Source organism: Heliangelus exortis, chromosome 3 (assembly GCF_036169615.1).
Source record: "Heliangelus exortis chromosome 3, bHelExo1.hap1, whole genome shotgun sequence".
Lineage (NCBI taxonomy): Eukaryota > Metazoa > Chordata > Aves > Apodiformes > Trochilidae > Heliangelus > Heliangelus exortis.
The window spans coordinates 54919856-54935419 of NC_092424.1; the positions used below are offsets into that span (position 1 = coordinate 54919856).

At 41.9% G+C, this 15564-nt stretch overlaps 1 protein-coding gene across 1 annotated transcript in view; it reads right to left on the reverse strand.

Moving 5' to 3' along the window:
* Positions 1-12417: 12417 nt before the first annotated feature.
* The window catches only part of AIG1 (androgen induced 1), a 119868-nt gene continuing 116721 nt past the window's right edge, over positions 12418-15564 (reverse strand). The window contains exon 6 of the mRNA XM_071740707.1: positions 12418-13088. Coding sequence (XP_071596808.1) covers positions 13051-13088 — 38 coding nt within the window. The 3' untranslated portion in view covers positions 12418-13050. The remainder of the gene's footprint in view (positions 13089-15564) is intronic.

A 15564-nucleotide genomic window follows, 5' to 3' on the forward strand; every position in this document is an offset into this window, starting at 1 on the left:
ATGTCTTGATAAGCTGTGTGGATTCCTCCGAGTGAAGGCCCTGGGAAAGGGGAACCCTTCAGTGCAGCTCATGCATGAGTTCCCTTCCTCCCCTCAGCTCTGGTGACAGACACCTGTGTCCCCGCATTCCTTCCTGGCCTCGGTCACCTCACAGTAAGTTGATCCACAAAGTGAACATTAGAAGGTGTTTTCTGAGCCAAGGATTCTCCCCTGGGAGGTTTCAGAAAGGCTTCTCTTGGGGCTGGTGTCACCTCCAGCCAGGCTCCTCAGCTGAGAGCCATCCTGGGGGTGAGCCCTACCCTGCTGTATTTCATTCTGGCTTTGGTACTTTGATCAATCAAGGCAAATCAAGGGCAGGTCAAAGCAAAGCACCACATGGATTTGCTCACCTGGCTTAGGTGTCACCTCTGACCACATGTTGGACAAATTCCTCCTCGGTCTGCGTTGCTTTCTTAGCAGTTTTTGCTCTGACTATGGTGATGCTGGGAACTGGAGGGGGGAAACCGGGGAAACCCAGCTCTGTAAGTAGAGATGCACAGAAAAAAGCTGCGTGACAGTGAAATCCCAAACATCTCGCTGACTCCATGGCACAAAGACTGGTTATTGCTGCCAGGGTGCTGCTGGGACCATGGTTGGGGTGCAGCACTGTTTCCCCCCTGCAAGTGGGAAAGGGAGCATGGCTTGGCAGGGCCCCTGGCAGTGGGTCCGACCCACTGCCCGAGCTGCCGCACCAGGCACATGGTGGGTGAGTTAAGGACATACTTTCAGCCTTAATTCTGAGTTTCCTAGGTTTTGTCAGTTTAAGCCAGATTCCTAATGTTATTTTAGTGCAGTTGTTTTGTGTGTGAATAATATGCTTTCTATGCCAAACCACAAGCCTTGGAACTAATATCTCATAAAAATGCCTAGAGTCCAAAGCTAATAGTTGTTATTCAGCTGATCGAGTGATGCCTAAAAAGTTACAGATTAGAGCTATTCTCCAGGGGAAGGTAAAATTAAGCTTGATTTCTGATGGGGCTGGGTGCTATTTTGCACAGTGCCTGAGCCTGGGCTAGGGGATGCAGCTCATTGCAGGCCCCGAGTAGCCCATGGCAGGGCTCAGCATTATGAATGTGTGAGGGAAGTGCTCTATGGGTTGTACCTGGAGTCCTGGTGGACACAGGCTGGGGGAGTGAGTGTTCTTCATCATTTTTCCCTTAAAAAAATCCCAAATCCTTACAGCAGGATGGGGCACTGCATCTTATCCTCACCCAGCCCTGCTGCTGTGTGGGACCCCAAAAAGGTGGGAGGGGGGATGGGGACACGGGGCACCCAGGCATGTGCTCTGCAGGCCAGCAGTGTCTGGGCAAGCGGTGGCTGCAGTGGCATCAGCATCAGGTCCTGTGTCCACCAGCCTGGCACAGTGGGCAGGAGTCAGGAAGGGGACTGGTGCCCCTTCCTGTCCCAAAGGGTTTGGATGGAGGGAGCATCAGTGACTTGCAGGGTGTGGAAGGGGGATGCGAGAGGACAGGCAGCAGGGGTACAGCTGTCCCTTTTGGTCTTTCCAGGAGGGGAAGTGGAGCCACAGGATGTCAGTGCAGCCTGTGTGAACTTGCCGTAAGAAGTGACTGTCTCCTCTCAAGAGCACACAGGAAGATCTCTTTCCCAGAACAACTTCTTATTTAGGAAACTCACATCATGGCAGCGAAACAGAATGTTTATTTGGGAATAAGAAAATGAGATGTGGACCCAGGTCGGTACTTGTGTGTAGGCACAGCAGCAGAAACTTTGAGAAGACACCGGAGGCAGCTGCTGGCTCACAGTAACAAATGCTGAGCTGGATGGGCTGGAGGCCCAGACACCTGGTGTTTGCTGCCTCTGTCCTCCAGTACAGGCTGCAGGCTTGTAAGGTATTGATTGTTGTCCTGTTACAACACAAAGGGATTAGCTAGATCACCTTCTGCAGGGGTGAGAAATGTGTAACATAGACTGTTTATTTTGCTATAATTGGATTCACACCCTCACTCTGAATAAATCTCGTTTTACTCCAGCTCTCATTGTTTTTCATGGCCAGGGCTCTTCCAGGGATGGACAAGTGATTCTCAGCTTCGTTGGGGCAAGCAAAGGTGCTGTACTGTGGTCACTAGAGGTAAGCAGCCTGCAAACAGCATGGTTGAGGAAGCTCTCATGTTCACATCCCAGGTGATGCTTCTTGGACACACACAGCTTTTGGCAGCGTAAGGTAAAAGCCATTCCTTTAACAGAGAAATCCTAAGCTGCTCAGTCCATCCAATGGGACATCCGAGCCTGCTCTGGGTAAATTGCAGCAAAACATTGTGGCCTGGAGGCACAGGGATGCTGCCCATTGGGAAGCAGCACATGCTGGTCCCCCTTCAGCAGGGTGAGCTGTGCTGTGTTCTAAAAATGTCAGTGAATTTTCTGCTGCAGTTCATCATCTTTTCTAGCTGGTGCAGAACACTGTAGGAAAATTATCTTCATCTGCTGTTTTTCTTGGCCCGCTCAGAAACACAGAAAGAACCTGCAGGAGGGGTGGCTCTTCTAGTTTGTCCTTTAAATCTCTGGAAACAAAATTAGCTCAGATGGAAAAGAAGGAAGAAAGAGCATGTTTAAGAATCCTTTGTCTGCAAAATGCTAAGCATCCTCTGCTTTAATCCTGTTGAACAAGTAAATGTTTTTCAGTCCTGTGTTCTTTGCACTGTAAAAACTTTTGATGTCTCTTGACCAGCCACTGTGGTTTGAAGTTCTGCCTCTGGGTCAGATGGGTATCAAAAACCTTAGACCAGCTGGACAGAGCAATGCCCTCTTGATGAAAGCAGGAGAAACCAGACACAAAATAAATTATTAATACAATGAGGTTTTGGGGGGGAGGGGACTAACTTATGCCTGCATATGCATTTCAGAATTAAGCCTTAAATTTTAAATTCTTCCATTTGTTTGTCGTTCCAACAGAGAACATATGAATGCTGCATCAGGAAGACACATTTCTCTGGAGAGAACCTGCTCCTGCAGTTCCCAAAGATATCCTGTGTTTCTGGATGCCTCTTGCATCTACACCAACCTGTAACTTTGAGAGAGTCTGGTAGGTCCTACTGGAATTTGTGCAGACATAAAATTTCTCTTTTATTGCTGTTTTGGTCATGTTTTTCCCCATGACAGATTGTTTTATGTTAGCTTTGTTTTATTTTATGTTAGCTTTGTTACTAAATAACTGGACACAGAAGCATCAAATAAATCCATATGCTGGGTACATTCTCTGAGATTGGTATCAGAGTAATCTTGTATATACACTGCCATAATTTTCAGTTATACCTTTTGCCTTGCTCATTTGCTTTTGCAGAACTTGATTTGCTTTAGTACTTTTAAAACCCATGGGAAATGCTAAGCAAACATTTCAAACTATAAACAAGTTACTGGCCAACTGTGAAGTGGAAAAATAAAGTAACTTACCCTCCATTACACAACTATGCAGAGCACCCAGTTCTTCAAAGCAACCTTCGTATTCTCCCTCTTTCTCCTCCTGTGCTGTCCTGCCTCATTTACAGCACAAGATGAATCTTTTACATTCTCCCTCCCTGCATAATACCCTAGAGCAGTATCCAACCATCCAACACAAACACCTCAAAATAAAACCAATGTGATTGACTCATTTGAAGGAACTCTTAAATATATGGATAATACAGTATTTTTCCTTATCTTTATTTTTGCAGTACCTGAACCATCTTATAAAACCCATTCCCCCCCCCCTCAGTATTTAGGCTGAATCAAATATGTAGAATTTTCCTAGCAGGGAATATTCCAGCCCACAAAATGAAAGTTAGGTAAAAGGAAAATAACCAAAATCAGAGCCTGCTAGTAGAAAATATGATAGAATCTGGACAATGTCAAGCACTGTAATACAGGAATTGCTGTATTACAGGATTACAGGATTACAGTATTCCTATAATGAAGGAATTGCAGGAATTGCAGGAATTTGCCCCTGTACTCAGCGCTGGTGAGGCCACACCTCGAGTACTGCGTCCAGTTCTGGGCCCCTCAGTTCAGGAAGGAGATTGAGGTCCTGGAGCAGGTCCAAAGGAGGGCAACCAGGCTGGTGAAAGGACTTGAGCACAGATCCTATGAGGAGAGGCTGAGGGAGCTGGGGCTGTTCAGCCTGGAGAAGAGGAGGCTCAGGGGAGACCTCATCACTCTCTACAACTCCCTGAAAGGAGGGTGTAGCCAGGTGGAGGTTGGTCTCTTTTCCCAGGCAATTCTCAGCAAGACAAGAGGGCACGGTCTCAAGTTGTGCCAGGAGAGGTTTAGGTTGGACATTAAAAAAAATTTCTTTACTGAGAGGGTGATCAAGCATTGGAATGGGCTGCCCAGGGAAGCAGTGGATTCTCCATCCCTGGAGATATTTAAAAAGAGACTGGATGTGGCACTCAGTGCCATGGGCTGGGAACTGCAGTGGTAGTGGATCAAGGGTTGGACTTGATGATCTCTGAGGTCCCTTCCAACCCAGCCAATTCTATGATTCTATGATATATTGAAATCTGCTACCTCTGCAATGGAGCTGCCTGTTGCTTTGGCTCCACAAAGGGAAATCAAAGGTGTAGCTGGTGGCAAAGAAAGCACTTTCCCACCACAGTACTCACACACCACAGCAGGAAAAGGTGCGACTGCACAGGCGGGAACAGGATGGGCTCTAAGGGTCGCCCATCTAAAAAGTTGTCAGGTGGAACCAACAGGCTTCCAGTCTCTCTCATGGTCCTGGCAGGGGGAATGTAAATGGGAACAGGATATTCTGCAAATTGAAAGTAAGGATTACGGATTACCTGATCCAGAACTTTATAAAACAGCAAGCAGACTTTTGGAGATGCAGAAAGACCCTCCTATCTGTTGCCTTCTTAGTAAGACGGAAATGGAAGGACATTATATAAGCTAAGAGAAAACCCTGAAGATGTGCTACATCTTCAGCACAAAATTCAGTTAAATACCTGCCCTTCAGCAGCTTTCAAAGCACAGAAACCTTTAGAATGTAGGAGGACTGGGGCACAGGGCCTTAAGAGACCATGGCAGAAAATCATGCCGTCTCCTTTCAAGAGAAACTAAAAATAGTATTTAGCATCTCCAAGCAGGCAAGTTCATAAGTGAGCCTGCCTGATTGTGGACTGGATTCTTTGTCAACTTAGTATGCAGGAAAGGGAAGAATTGCCATAGCAACATTCCCATCTTCTGACATGTATCATGCAGATCATGTAGTCAAGGCAGCTCAGCACTCTCTCACACATGTGCTCTGTGAACTTTTGTATTCCTGACAATGTTATATAGAGAAATATGTCTCATGATTGACACACTTGCCTGTGTGTCTTTATGATTCCTTAAAAAAAAATATGGAAATGTTTCCCTTCCCCCTCCCTCCTCTTTGAACTGTTTTCTTTTCTCCATCCCACTGAAATGATGAGAACAGCTCATGCCCCAGATCTGCAGATATATGTTCTTGTCAGTAGTCCTACGCTATGCAAATGTGTAAACTGCAAAATGTAGAGGGTTTTAAAGCATTAAGGATATCCAGCAGAATCTAAATTCTGAGTAAAGTGCTGAATTAAAGTAGAAATCCTCCAGTATTTGAATAATTAATGTTTATTAATTAAAATCTTGTATCTTTTTTCTTTTTTTTTTTTTTTCTTTGAATTAGTCTGAAATCTCCAGACACACACATACCAACTGTACCTACAGCACAAGTCACATATGTTGCTCTATGTGAGAGACAAGTTCACAAGCAGAGCAGAATGCATGGTTTGTAGCCAAGGTCTAACCCCTGGCATGTCTTGGGGCCCGTAGATTTCCTGCTGAAGGAAAAGTACTGCATGTTACACAGAACTAAGCTTTTGGGTCAGTACACATGGGCAGCTGCAACCAAAGGTGCAGTAAAACCACCTTTGCAACCCTGAGAGCAGTGGCAGCCAGGCACTTGACTTTATAAGTGTTCTTGATTTAATTGTATCACAGGCCATCCAGTGACCTCTTTCTAAGCTAAACCTACTCAGTATCGTGGCTCCCTTCAAAAACTCTGTAACACTAGAGAGTTGGAATATAATCATACCACTCTCTCTATGTACATGCTTCTAATTGTGCCTATCTCATCAATGGTTTTGACATTAAAGGTATCACCAATATACTGTCACATGCTTATGTATTTTTTCTCAAGGCCTGGGATTTTACATGCCCTGCTGCCCTTGGCAGGATGCCTGACACCATTTCTACGCAAGGGTTGGCCTCAGTAGCTCCTTCGCCAAGGAATGTTCTCAACATTCTGCATAACTCTGTGACCCCACCAGAGAAAGACCAAAACCCACTTTGACTGAGTGTTTCTCTCTGGACTGGAGATGGATCTAGCCTTGGGCTACACCTAAGTGTAGTGATTTTTCCAACCAGGTTATTTTAGCTTCTTTTGATCTTCCTTCTTTGACAGCTCCTCAGAGCTGCCTCATGAGGACTCACAGCAAAATGTTCCTGCTGGTTGGGAGAGGCTTCCACTATCTGTGCCAAGGGATGTCCTTTTTATAATTGTCTGCTGGGGACAAGTCACATTCTGATGGTGCCAGCTTTTTATGTATTTCCCCCCACCCTCATTCCTGTTCTCCCCACCACTCTTCTCCAAGGTTCAGGGTCACTGTACAAAGTTTTGGTACCTTCCCTTTCCCCAGGTAGGGTGAATGGAATCATGTTGCGTGAATGTATGCAGAATGCATGTTTGTAGCCAAGGTCTAATCCCTGGCATATCTTGGAACCATTTCTTAATGGTTCAGATGGGATTATGTCTTCAATGTGTTCCTGAGGTTCACCTGGGTTTGAGAGCCCACCCTGCCTCTGTGTGCTCCAAGAAATCATCATTCAAGAAATTCCTTCTTTACAACTTGTCCCATGGTGTCTCTTGGCCAGACTGCATAAAGGCAGCTGAGGTCCCCCATTATCATAATTTTTTGCTGCCTCTCTAAGTATTATGTGCTTAATTGCCTCTCCCTACTCTATGACTTAATAACACTCCTGCTCTGCTAAGGCACCTCTAAAGAGAATGGTTTGCAGCTTAATTCCAGTACCAGAAGATGGGTGGCCTCTCCCTCTTTTATCCCCTTACAACTGTCGTGTAAACTTAGAAACCAAATTGGGAACTCCTATTAAATAGGAGCAATTTATTTTGCTTTACAGAATAAATGAGCTAAGACAATTATATGTAGAAGAACAGCCAGGCACTGCCTTGCCTCCAAAATGAAGCATCCAGAAATGCAGTACTGCTCAGTACACTGCAGCCACACATCGTCCTGGCTGCTGCAGGCCGGGTGGCTGGCAGCTCACCAGCCTTACTCCTGGGGGAAAAGTGGGAGCAGGAGGAGCTGACAGTTCATAGTTATGATGAAACTACTGCCTGTGTCAAGAAAGAAAACTTTCACGGGGACTGTAACTGCCATTTAACATCTGATTGTCACTTTTTTGCTACAGAGAATCATGGTGTCTGAATGTACATGTGTATGTGTGTGTATATATGTATATATATGTCTACTTAACTTTTATGTACACAATACACATAAAGTGTTGATTACTATCAGCATATTAAAAAAACAAAGAGATGTTATGTCCTAGTACTGACTGTACCATAGCAATCTCTATATTTAGAATGCACACTGAGGAGATACTTCCCCAGCCTAATGGTAGATGCTTACTTTTTAATACACAAGCTATATATAAACCACTGAACTTGGACACCATGACTAATTACAATACAAATTACGTGAAAAAATGCTATTTTACTTCTGTCTGATTTTACACAGTTCTATGGAACAGCAGGTAGCTCCTCCAGTAGGTCACAGAGTCTGTGGTCTACCTTTCAAATTTCTGTACTGGCATTTATCATGTTGAAGTTCAAATCTGTTTGCAGCTGTGGTCTGAATAAGAAAGGGGCACTTAAGGGAACAAGACTACAACTTATTCTTCTGGGTTACATTAAAATCCATTGATTTGCATGTGTTACTTGAACAAAGAGTGCATTTTTTATAAAAACTAAAATTGCTGAATTTGGACAGTATACATCAAATATATTTGATGTTTCTGGTCTGTAAATTGGATGGTTCTGTTCTTCTTAGGGTTACTTAATTATATAAACAAGAGGAAATCACTGTGTGCAAAAGATCTGTTTTCACCCTAAGCACTAAAACCTCTTTCATTATGGAATTAGAAGCACTACAGAAAGCATCCCACCTGCAATTCCGCTTGCCTCCTCTTTCAGCAAAGCTCCTGCACTGAGAAGCATCTGTGCATGTGCTCTGAGTTGAGCATGCATATGAGTTCCTTTCTAAATATTTGTCTACAGCTTTTACTTTCCAGGCTAATTTCATTTGCCCTTTGCTCCTCTTGCCTTAAAGACGAGAGATATAATTACCCTTACAGAAAGTTGGCCCAGGCTGGAAATGCTTTTTTTCCTGGGTCTTCTGCAATAGTCAAAGCTGTATGTGCAAACCCCAGGTTTAATACTGCAAGCACACACTTGAAGATATCTGCACTTCTATATCACATATGATCATGCTGGGTCAAATACAATGGCCCAAATACATAACAAAACTCCTAGGTTTGTTGCCTTCCCTGCAACACCTGTGACCCCAGTTTAAGCCCAGTTTGGCTACAGCACCACATGAAGCTTTGAAACTCAGGAGCAGTGCAGAGCAGCTGGGATATCCTAGTGCAGATGACCTCTTCTACTAACGTGTTACATTTTGAATAGATGCTTGCTTTTGCTGCTGCAGATGGAAAATACCTGACATTTGCTGCTGTTCACTGAAACACAGGAACATTAAAAGCATTAGTAGCACAACTTCTCCAAGACTGCATTCAGAGGCAACCCAACCTACACATCTTCTACTGCTCACTCCTTTACTTCCAGGGCAGGAACACCAAACCCACCTCAGTGATGCTAACCTCAGGTTGATGGTCTCCTCGGGACTGTATCTGTAGCTGAACTTTTAGATTACGACTAAAATGATATGATTTTAAAACTGTGGCAAAAGCTTGCAAGTTATGGCAACCTCTTTGATACTGAGAGGTATGGGAACTGTGCATGTATGTTTTGGGACAGTTTAATGCATGCATAAAGTGAGGATGAGCTTTCTAAAGCCAAATAGGGGACACAGTCATACTGAAATCCATGGCAACTCTGAGGGTAGACTTTCTAACCAGCCTTAAAAAAAAAAAAAAAGCCCTTTTTTGTGTCCTATACCAAGTCAACGGAGTTTTATTAAGAACGCTAAGTCAGGCATTCAAGAGTGAGGTAATGTCAGAATTAAGACTGTCTGTTCAGCCTTAATTTGGCCCCTTGTAAGTATGAGTGATGATATTGCCTTTAATTAGATGATCACACAGTATTTTTTCCTATGCCTCATTCATAACAGATGATGGATGGTGCTCATCGAATGATGAAGCTTTATTTTGTTTTTTCCTTGTGGTTCAAGGTGTGGCAGCTTGCCTTATTTACTGCATGCTATATTCTTCTCTGACAACAAAACTAATGGTTCCTTTGCAGAGTTTTCTACATGGTTTATCATGACAGCTGTGACATAATCAACAAACATTCCTAATTTAATTTTACTGCAGTCCTCAAGGGAAAAAGCTAGTATTCTTTCACCTGGTTATCCATCTAGAACCTATTTTCATTGCTCCAAGCTTTTCTTCCTTCATATTTGATCCAGACAATTTACATGGGAACTAAAGTTGGGGTCCCCATCTGGTGTATTTCTTGAGTGGTCATTCCTGAAGAAGGTCAACAGATCAGGGAGGGTAGGGAAAATCCTGTTCAGCTGCAAGATGGACCATTCCCAGATCTGATAAATACTTTTGAAAATTACCTGTGCAGTTCAGGCAAGTGCAGGCATACTTTTTCTAAAACTTGGACGCAGACAAGTAAATTTCCCCCATAAATTCCAAACTATTACTAGCAAAAACACCATCCTTCTTCCAAAGACTAAGTTCCACAGCAAGAGAAAAGTTGAGAAAAGTTTTCCCGACTTGCACTTGGAAATTAATGACTTGTTCTGACCAAAAAATAGGGGTTTTTTCCACCAAAAAAAAAAAAAAAAAAAAAGTCTCCCAAGAGAAATACCTTTCAGGGACAATTTCAGCCAAGATGGTTAAAATCTGGCAAGCTTACAAGTGACTTTTACTTTAGTCATCATTCATCCATCATCTTTCTTAAGAATGATGGATTGTGTAATTCTAAAGGGAATGAACACAGTCTAGAAGAGTGCTCTCTGGGTACACAGGCCTGTAAGTTATTTATATCATGGTTCATACATCATAGGCTGGATTTAATGCTTTAAAATGTTTTTTACTTTAAAATCCATGATTAAAAGCTCTTAGGAGGTGGAGAACTTTTTGAGATCTGAGAAGAAAAATTGAGTTCAAACCTTCTTGGAATACTATAAATTTCCACAAACCAAATTAAACCCAACACATTTTGTGTCACATAAATTGCCTTTGGCTAACATCACCAACCTCAAAGGCTTAACTACAATCTAAGCTTGGTAGACTTATTTCTTTGAGGTGCTGAATATTCACAAGTTCACAGATGTAAGGGATGACATTTTTAAGTGTCCCTATGCTGTACCTCTGAAAGGGAGTCTTTTTTCACTTGAACACGTACCTATGGATTCAGCTACACAATTCTCATCTCTGGTGTTTCTGTTCCCTTTATGCTCCTTATACATTTCCAGTACCACCTAAAATGACACGATATCAGAAGAAAAACCTACCATGAGCAGGTATAAAACTTACTGAAAAAGGAATCTTTCCATCAACAGCCAGTTTTTGAGGTCTCAGACATTCAGTGGTGCAATAAATACAGAAGGGACACTGAGAATGTACCCTAGCAGAATGTGCACAGCTGGGTGACATTTTGACATTTCTTAGTTTTTGCCGTCAGAATGAATTCTTGAATTCAGTGAAGGAAATTTAAAAATTGGCAAAAATCTCCTAGCCTTAACAGCAGATCATGAGCTATCCAAGTTCTTCAAATGACAAACAAGTCAACAGGTTTTTTGCTTTGGACTTCCCACCATAAACTGCACTTGATAATCTCTCACAATGCAGTGTCTGTCACTGCTGCTGCTGCTGTTGGAAAGTACAGCCAACTTTCTTTAGAATATTCTTTGTGCACCAGTACCTTCATATGCTACCAGAGCTTTCAGAAGCAGTGACTTTAAACATTTCCTAGCTCACTAAACATGACTGAATCAGTGTTTTCTTTCCTTCCTGAATTCTATTGCAAATAACAGACACCTCATCACCTCCGATAACAAATATTTATCACAACTAAGCTGTAATTATCTATGGTAGAGTAACCATGATGCAGTATTAACTGTGCATGCTCAGGTCCAGTGGAACATAACATCCCTCATGAAGGCCCCCTGGGTACAGCTAATTTGCTTCAGGCTTCTGCTGGTTTTGTGTGTTCTGTCCTCTCCCTCTGTGGGATGTTCAGAAGAGTTCCTTCTTTATCTGGCCACTTACTTCCATGAACTTTCTAGTAATTTGCCTAGCTTTGAGATCTCTGACCAACATGTTAAAAATTACTGAAAGGACAGACAGACAGTCACAAAGACAGTATCATCACAGGAGCCTTATTTTTGAAGCAAATCAACAAAAAAGCACATTGCTCAACTTGTGCATTGTTTCCTATGTGCACTGTTTCCTATGATAGTCTGTACATAAATACATGTAAAAAATACTGTGAAGTCATGTAATGAGTTGCATGAAATCAGTTTCCTCTTGAACTGTTCCAGAGCAGAAACACGGGTGTCATATTAAAATTCTGCAGAAATCCCCTTAATAAAAAAAAAAATCACATGGTAGCATAAAACATCTTTGAAGTACTCTGCATGTGTTAAAATAAATGTATCTGAATACATTAGTAAATAAATATGTGATGAGAAAGCCAGGACATCTGGATCTTAAAGTTATGTTTTTGTAAATATTTTTGTAGCTGAAAATTATTCCATTCTTTTTATTTTAATTCTAGACAATTTTTATGCCAAACAGTGTTCTTCCTTGATTGTCTGATAATTAAACAGAATCCTTTCAAGTCTGAATGATCACTAATATTTTGCAATTGTATTCCTACAAACAGGCTTATGTTTAACTTTAAACATTTGCTTACGTGCCTTCCTGAAGCAAGGCTTAAATGCTCTCTCTGGCACAACGCTACTAGCTCAGTCCATCTATTGAGAACTTACATCTTGAAAATGCAGGATCAGGTCTTGTACTAGGAAAATAAGAAGAAAAAGCCTCATGTAGAAACAATACCACCCCCAGCTGATGCTGAAAAACCTGAAAATATGTGATTCAAATGCCATCAATGCACCTAGAATTTCAAGAATCAGCATGAAGAGACAGAAGCAGAGTTATAATCTGATCTTTTATTTAGGCCTGTTTAAGTTTAAGAAAAGTTGCACCATATTCAGATAGTCTAACACTGCAAATAAGATTTTTCTGGACTGATAAAATCATTAACATCATCAACTTAAGGCAGCTGTTACATAGTGTTACAATAATATTTCAGTCAGGTCGAATTCTTCTTCAGATACATTCATGCAATTAACTTCCACGCTATTTTTACACTGAACTTTCAAATTTATAGGATTGTTTTGTTTCCCCATATTAGACCTACCTGTTCAAGCTTTTCTCAAACAATACAGAACTCATTGTTCTTCTTGGCGGAAAAGATTTTCTGACTTATTTGATGCAAGGAATGCATGTTGAGAACACCATGAAGATAAATATACATCTTATATGTGTATGTCACATGCAAGCATGGAGAACTAGGAATGGAGGTTGAAACATCGTTATTATTATTATTATTATTAGCTAAAATCCATTTCCCTCCATATAAAACCCCAAAATATCTTTGAACTGAGCAGAAGACCCATTAAACTTCCTCCTTTCCAAAAGATTCCTCTCTGTGCCAGCCTCTGTCAGGGATGAGAAATCTTCCATAGAACTATAAACAATTCTCCATGTTGCCTCTCTTGTTCATTCCAGTTTTGGCCTTTCTTTTCTTTCTTCAATACCTGAAAAGATATGGAGACCAGCCTTTAGAAATCCCTGAATGCATAAAAATGAAGAGTTTACTTAGAAAGGTTCCAATGCTTTAATCTTTCTTTTCCCTCTATTACTGCTGTTTCTCCCTTACTTGCTCACATGCTCTTGCATGTGTTACCTCAGCCTGCTGTGAACAAAAAGAGCATCTGCTCAAATGATGGCAGTGGTTGTCCAGTACTGAACCAGGCCATTTTCAAATCAACCTGACCCCCTGCTTCACACTCAGCCTTTGACTGCTGCATGGGTCTGGGAACAGCTCGTTCCCTCACCTCCTCTGCTTACCTACAAGCAAATTAAAGTAGATGTTTATTACAGCTGAAGCTAGGCAGTCGCCTTTATCTGAAAGCAAGCTTTAAAAACTGCATTTCAGAATTCAATAAATGTACAAACCTCTCCCCATTTCAACATTGGACTTTTAACTATTTGCAAGTACATCTTCCTTTTTTGAGAGTACAAGAATGAAGGATCAGTTATAGGGTGTCTCTCTTCTTGTAACAGCCATGTCTTTCAACAGTACCAAGAGGGCTGAGCTGAACGCAGGGCTCCTTAAAGAACTTATCCTTGCTGCAGGACTTGTCTCTCTTCTGTGCTGAGAAAAGTCTGGGCTGGGCAGCAGATTCTGTTTTTTCTGGCAATGAAAACATTCAGCTATTTCATGAGCCTGTTCTTGGACAATGAATTACTATTGGTATCTGACAAAAGTATTGTTCTTGTGACTAGGCCCTCTCTGCCAGACATCTCAAACACAAATATTTCTTTTGGAGGTTTTCAGGCCTGCTGCATGCTGGAAAAGAAAGACTTCTGAGGACTGAAGGGAAAAGAGAAGCAGTGTTTGAGAATGCTGAGAGGAAAAGCCAGTCACAGGTAAGATCACCTGCTGATGAAATACAAGCCTAGGTGGTAGGTACACTGACAGTGACTTAGGAAAAACGTCAGTAATTAATGCCAATCCGGGAAAAATTAAGATCCATCTGCAGTTAGAAAGCACAACTGCAGAACTGCCTTGCTGAAAGAAGCAACACGGAAACAAATGGGTCTGCACATTGCCAGCAACCCCAGTACAATGGCCCTGGGTGTTGCTGGCAAACCAATATAATGGAAGAGCCACAGCTGAAAGTTTAACAACCAAAACAAGAGGTTGGGTCCAAGAGATTATGGTGGGTTCACAAGGCTGCTCCAGAGCCAATCTTGAGTCTTCTGCTTTGTGCTGGAAGGAACCTTCCCAATAGTTTTAAATGAGCTGTTTTATTACCCTTTTTAAAAGAGTCTCTTTCCTTTCTTCTGAAGCACTATACTGCAGATGCATCAAATAGTTTGGCAGGAATGTAGATACCCTCAAAACTGTGGACAGACACTGGCTTGTACAAAGGGCAAATTTTTCCTTGCCTACCATGTTTGTGGTTTAACTTGGAAAAACTAACTGCAAATCATTTTGTCAGTAGTGAGGTTTTATTTAATGCATCTCCGGAGGAAAAGGAAAAAACTTCCAAACCCAAACAACTCCCTCTCACCCCAGAGATCTGCTCAAGGCAGACTGCTTTCATTTGCAAACTTACTGCTTAAAAGTGCCTTTTAAATGTAGGCTTTTCAAATAATATTTTCCCAAGTTCTGCATGGTGCCAGACTGGCATTATTTACACATCAGCCATTTGTGGCATGCCTGCCATATACTACAGATTAGGTTTATGCAAAGTGCTCAAGCGCAGCAAACCAGCAGGTGACTCATGGCTTTTTCTGGCTTGCAAGTGCCTGAGCCACAGAGGACTTGGGATCAATATTCTTTAACCAAATCAAGGAAATTATGGAGAGGACAATAAGGCCATGGTCATCCTTGGAAGAGATTGGAAGAATGACCTGACTGACAGATCCTCTAGGTGGAGGGCCACAGAACCAAGGATTTTGTTGTGCATATTGTGGAATAATGAGGGAGATTTTTCACCATTTACTTTTTCATGGACTCAGTGAGAACATGTGATACTTCACCACATTATTATTCTTCATACAGGACTAAGGTCAAGTGAAATTATCCCTTGTGGCCGCATTTTTTAGAAACCTCTTTCCTAGCAACTTGAATAAGTTAAATAGATATGAATGTGACATCAAACTGAGGACTGAAAATCAGGCTTGGACACTGTGATAAATTATTTCTGGCTATACAGCAAAAACAAGAAGACACTTTATTCCTGGCTGTTCATATGACCAAACAACACATAACACTGTTTTGAGGTTCTGGCATTAGGTTCTATCTAGTACTAGAGAACATGTTAAAGGAAATTTGGGTGTGCAGTAAACTACCATTTTAATTTGTGTTGTATTAGGCAATGCACACAAAGTTTCTCAAAGAGTATAAAGTCTGTTTCATATGGTCTCAATGTGTTATGGGCCAAACAAATGTAATGACAGAATTCCCATGGATCATGGATTTGACTACACTTGTGATTTGCC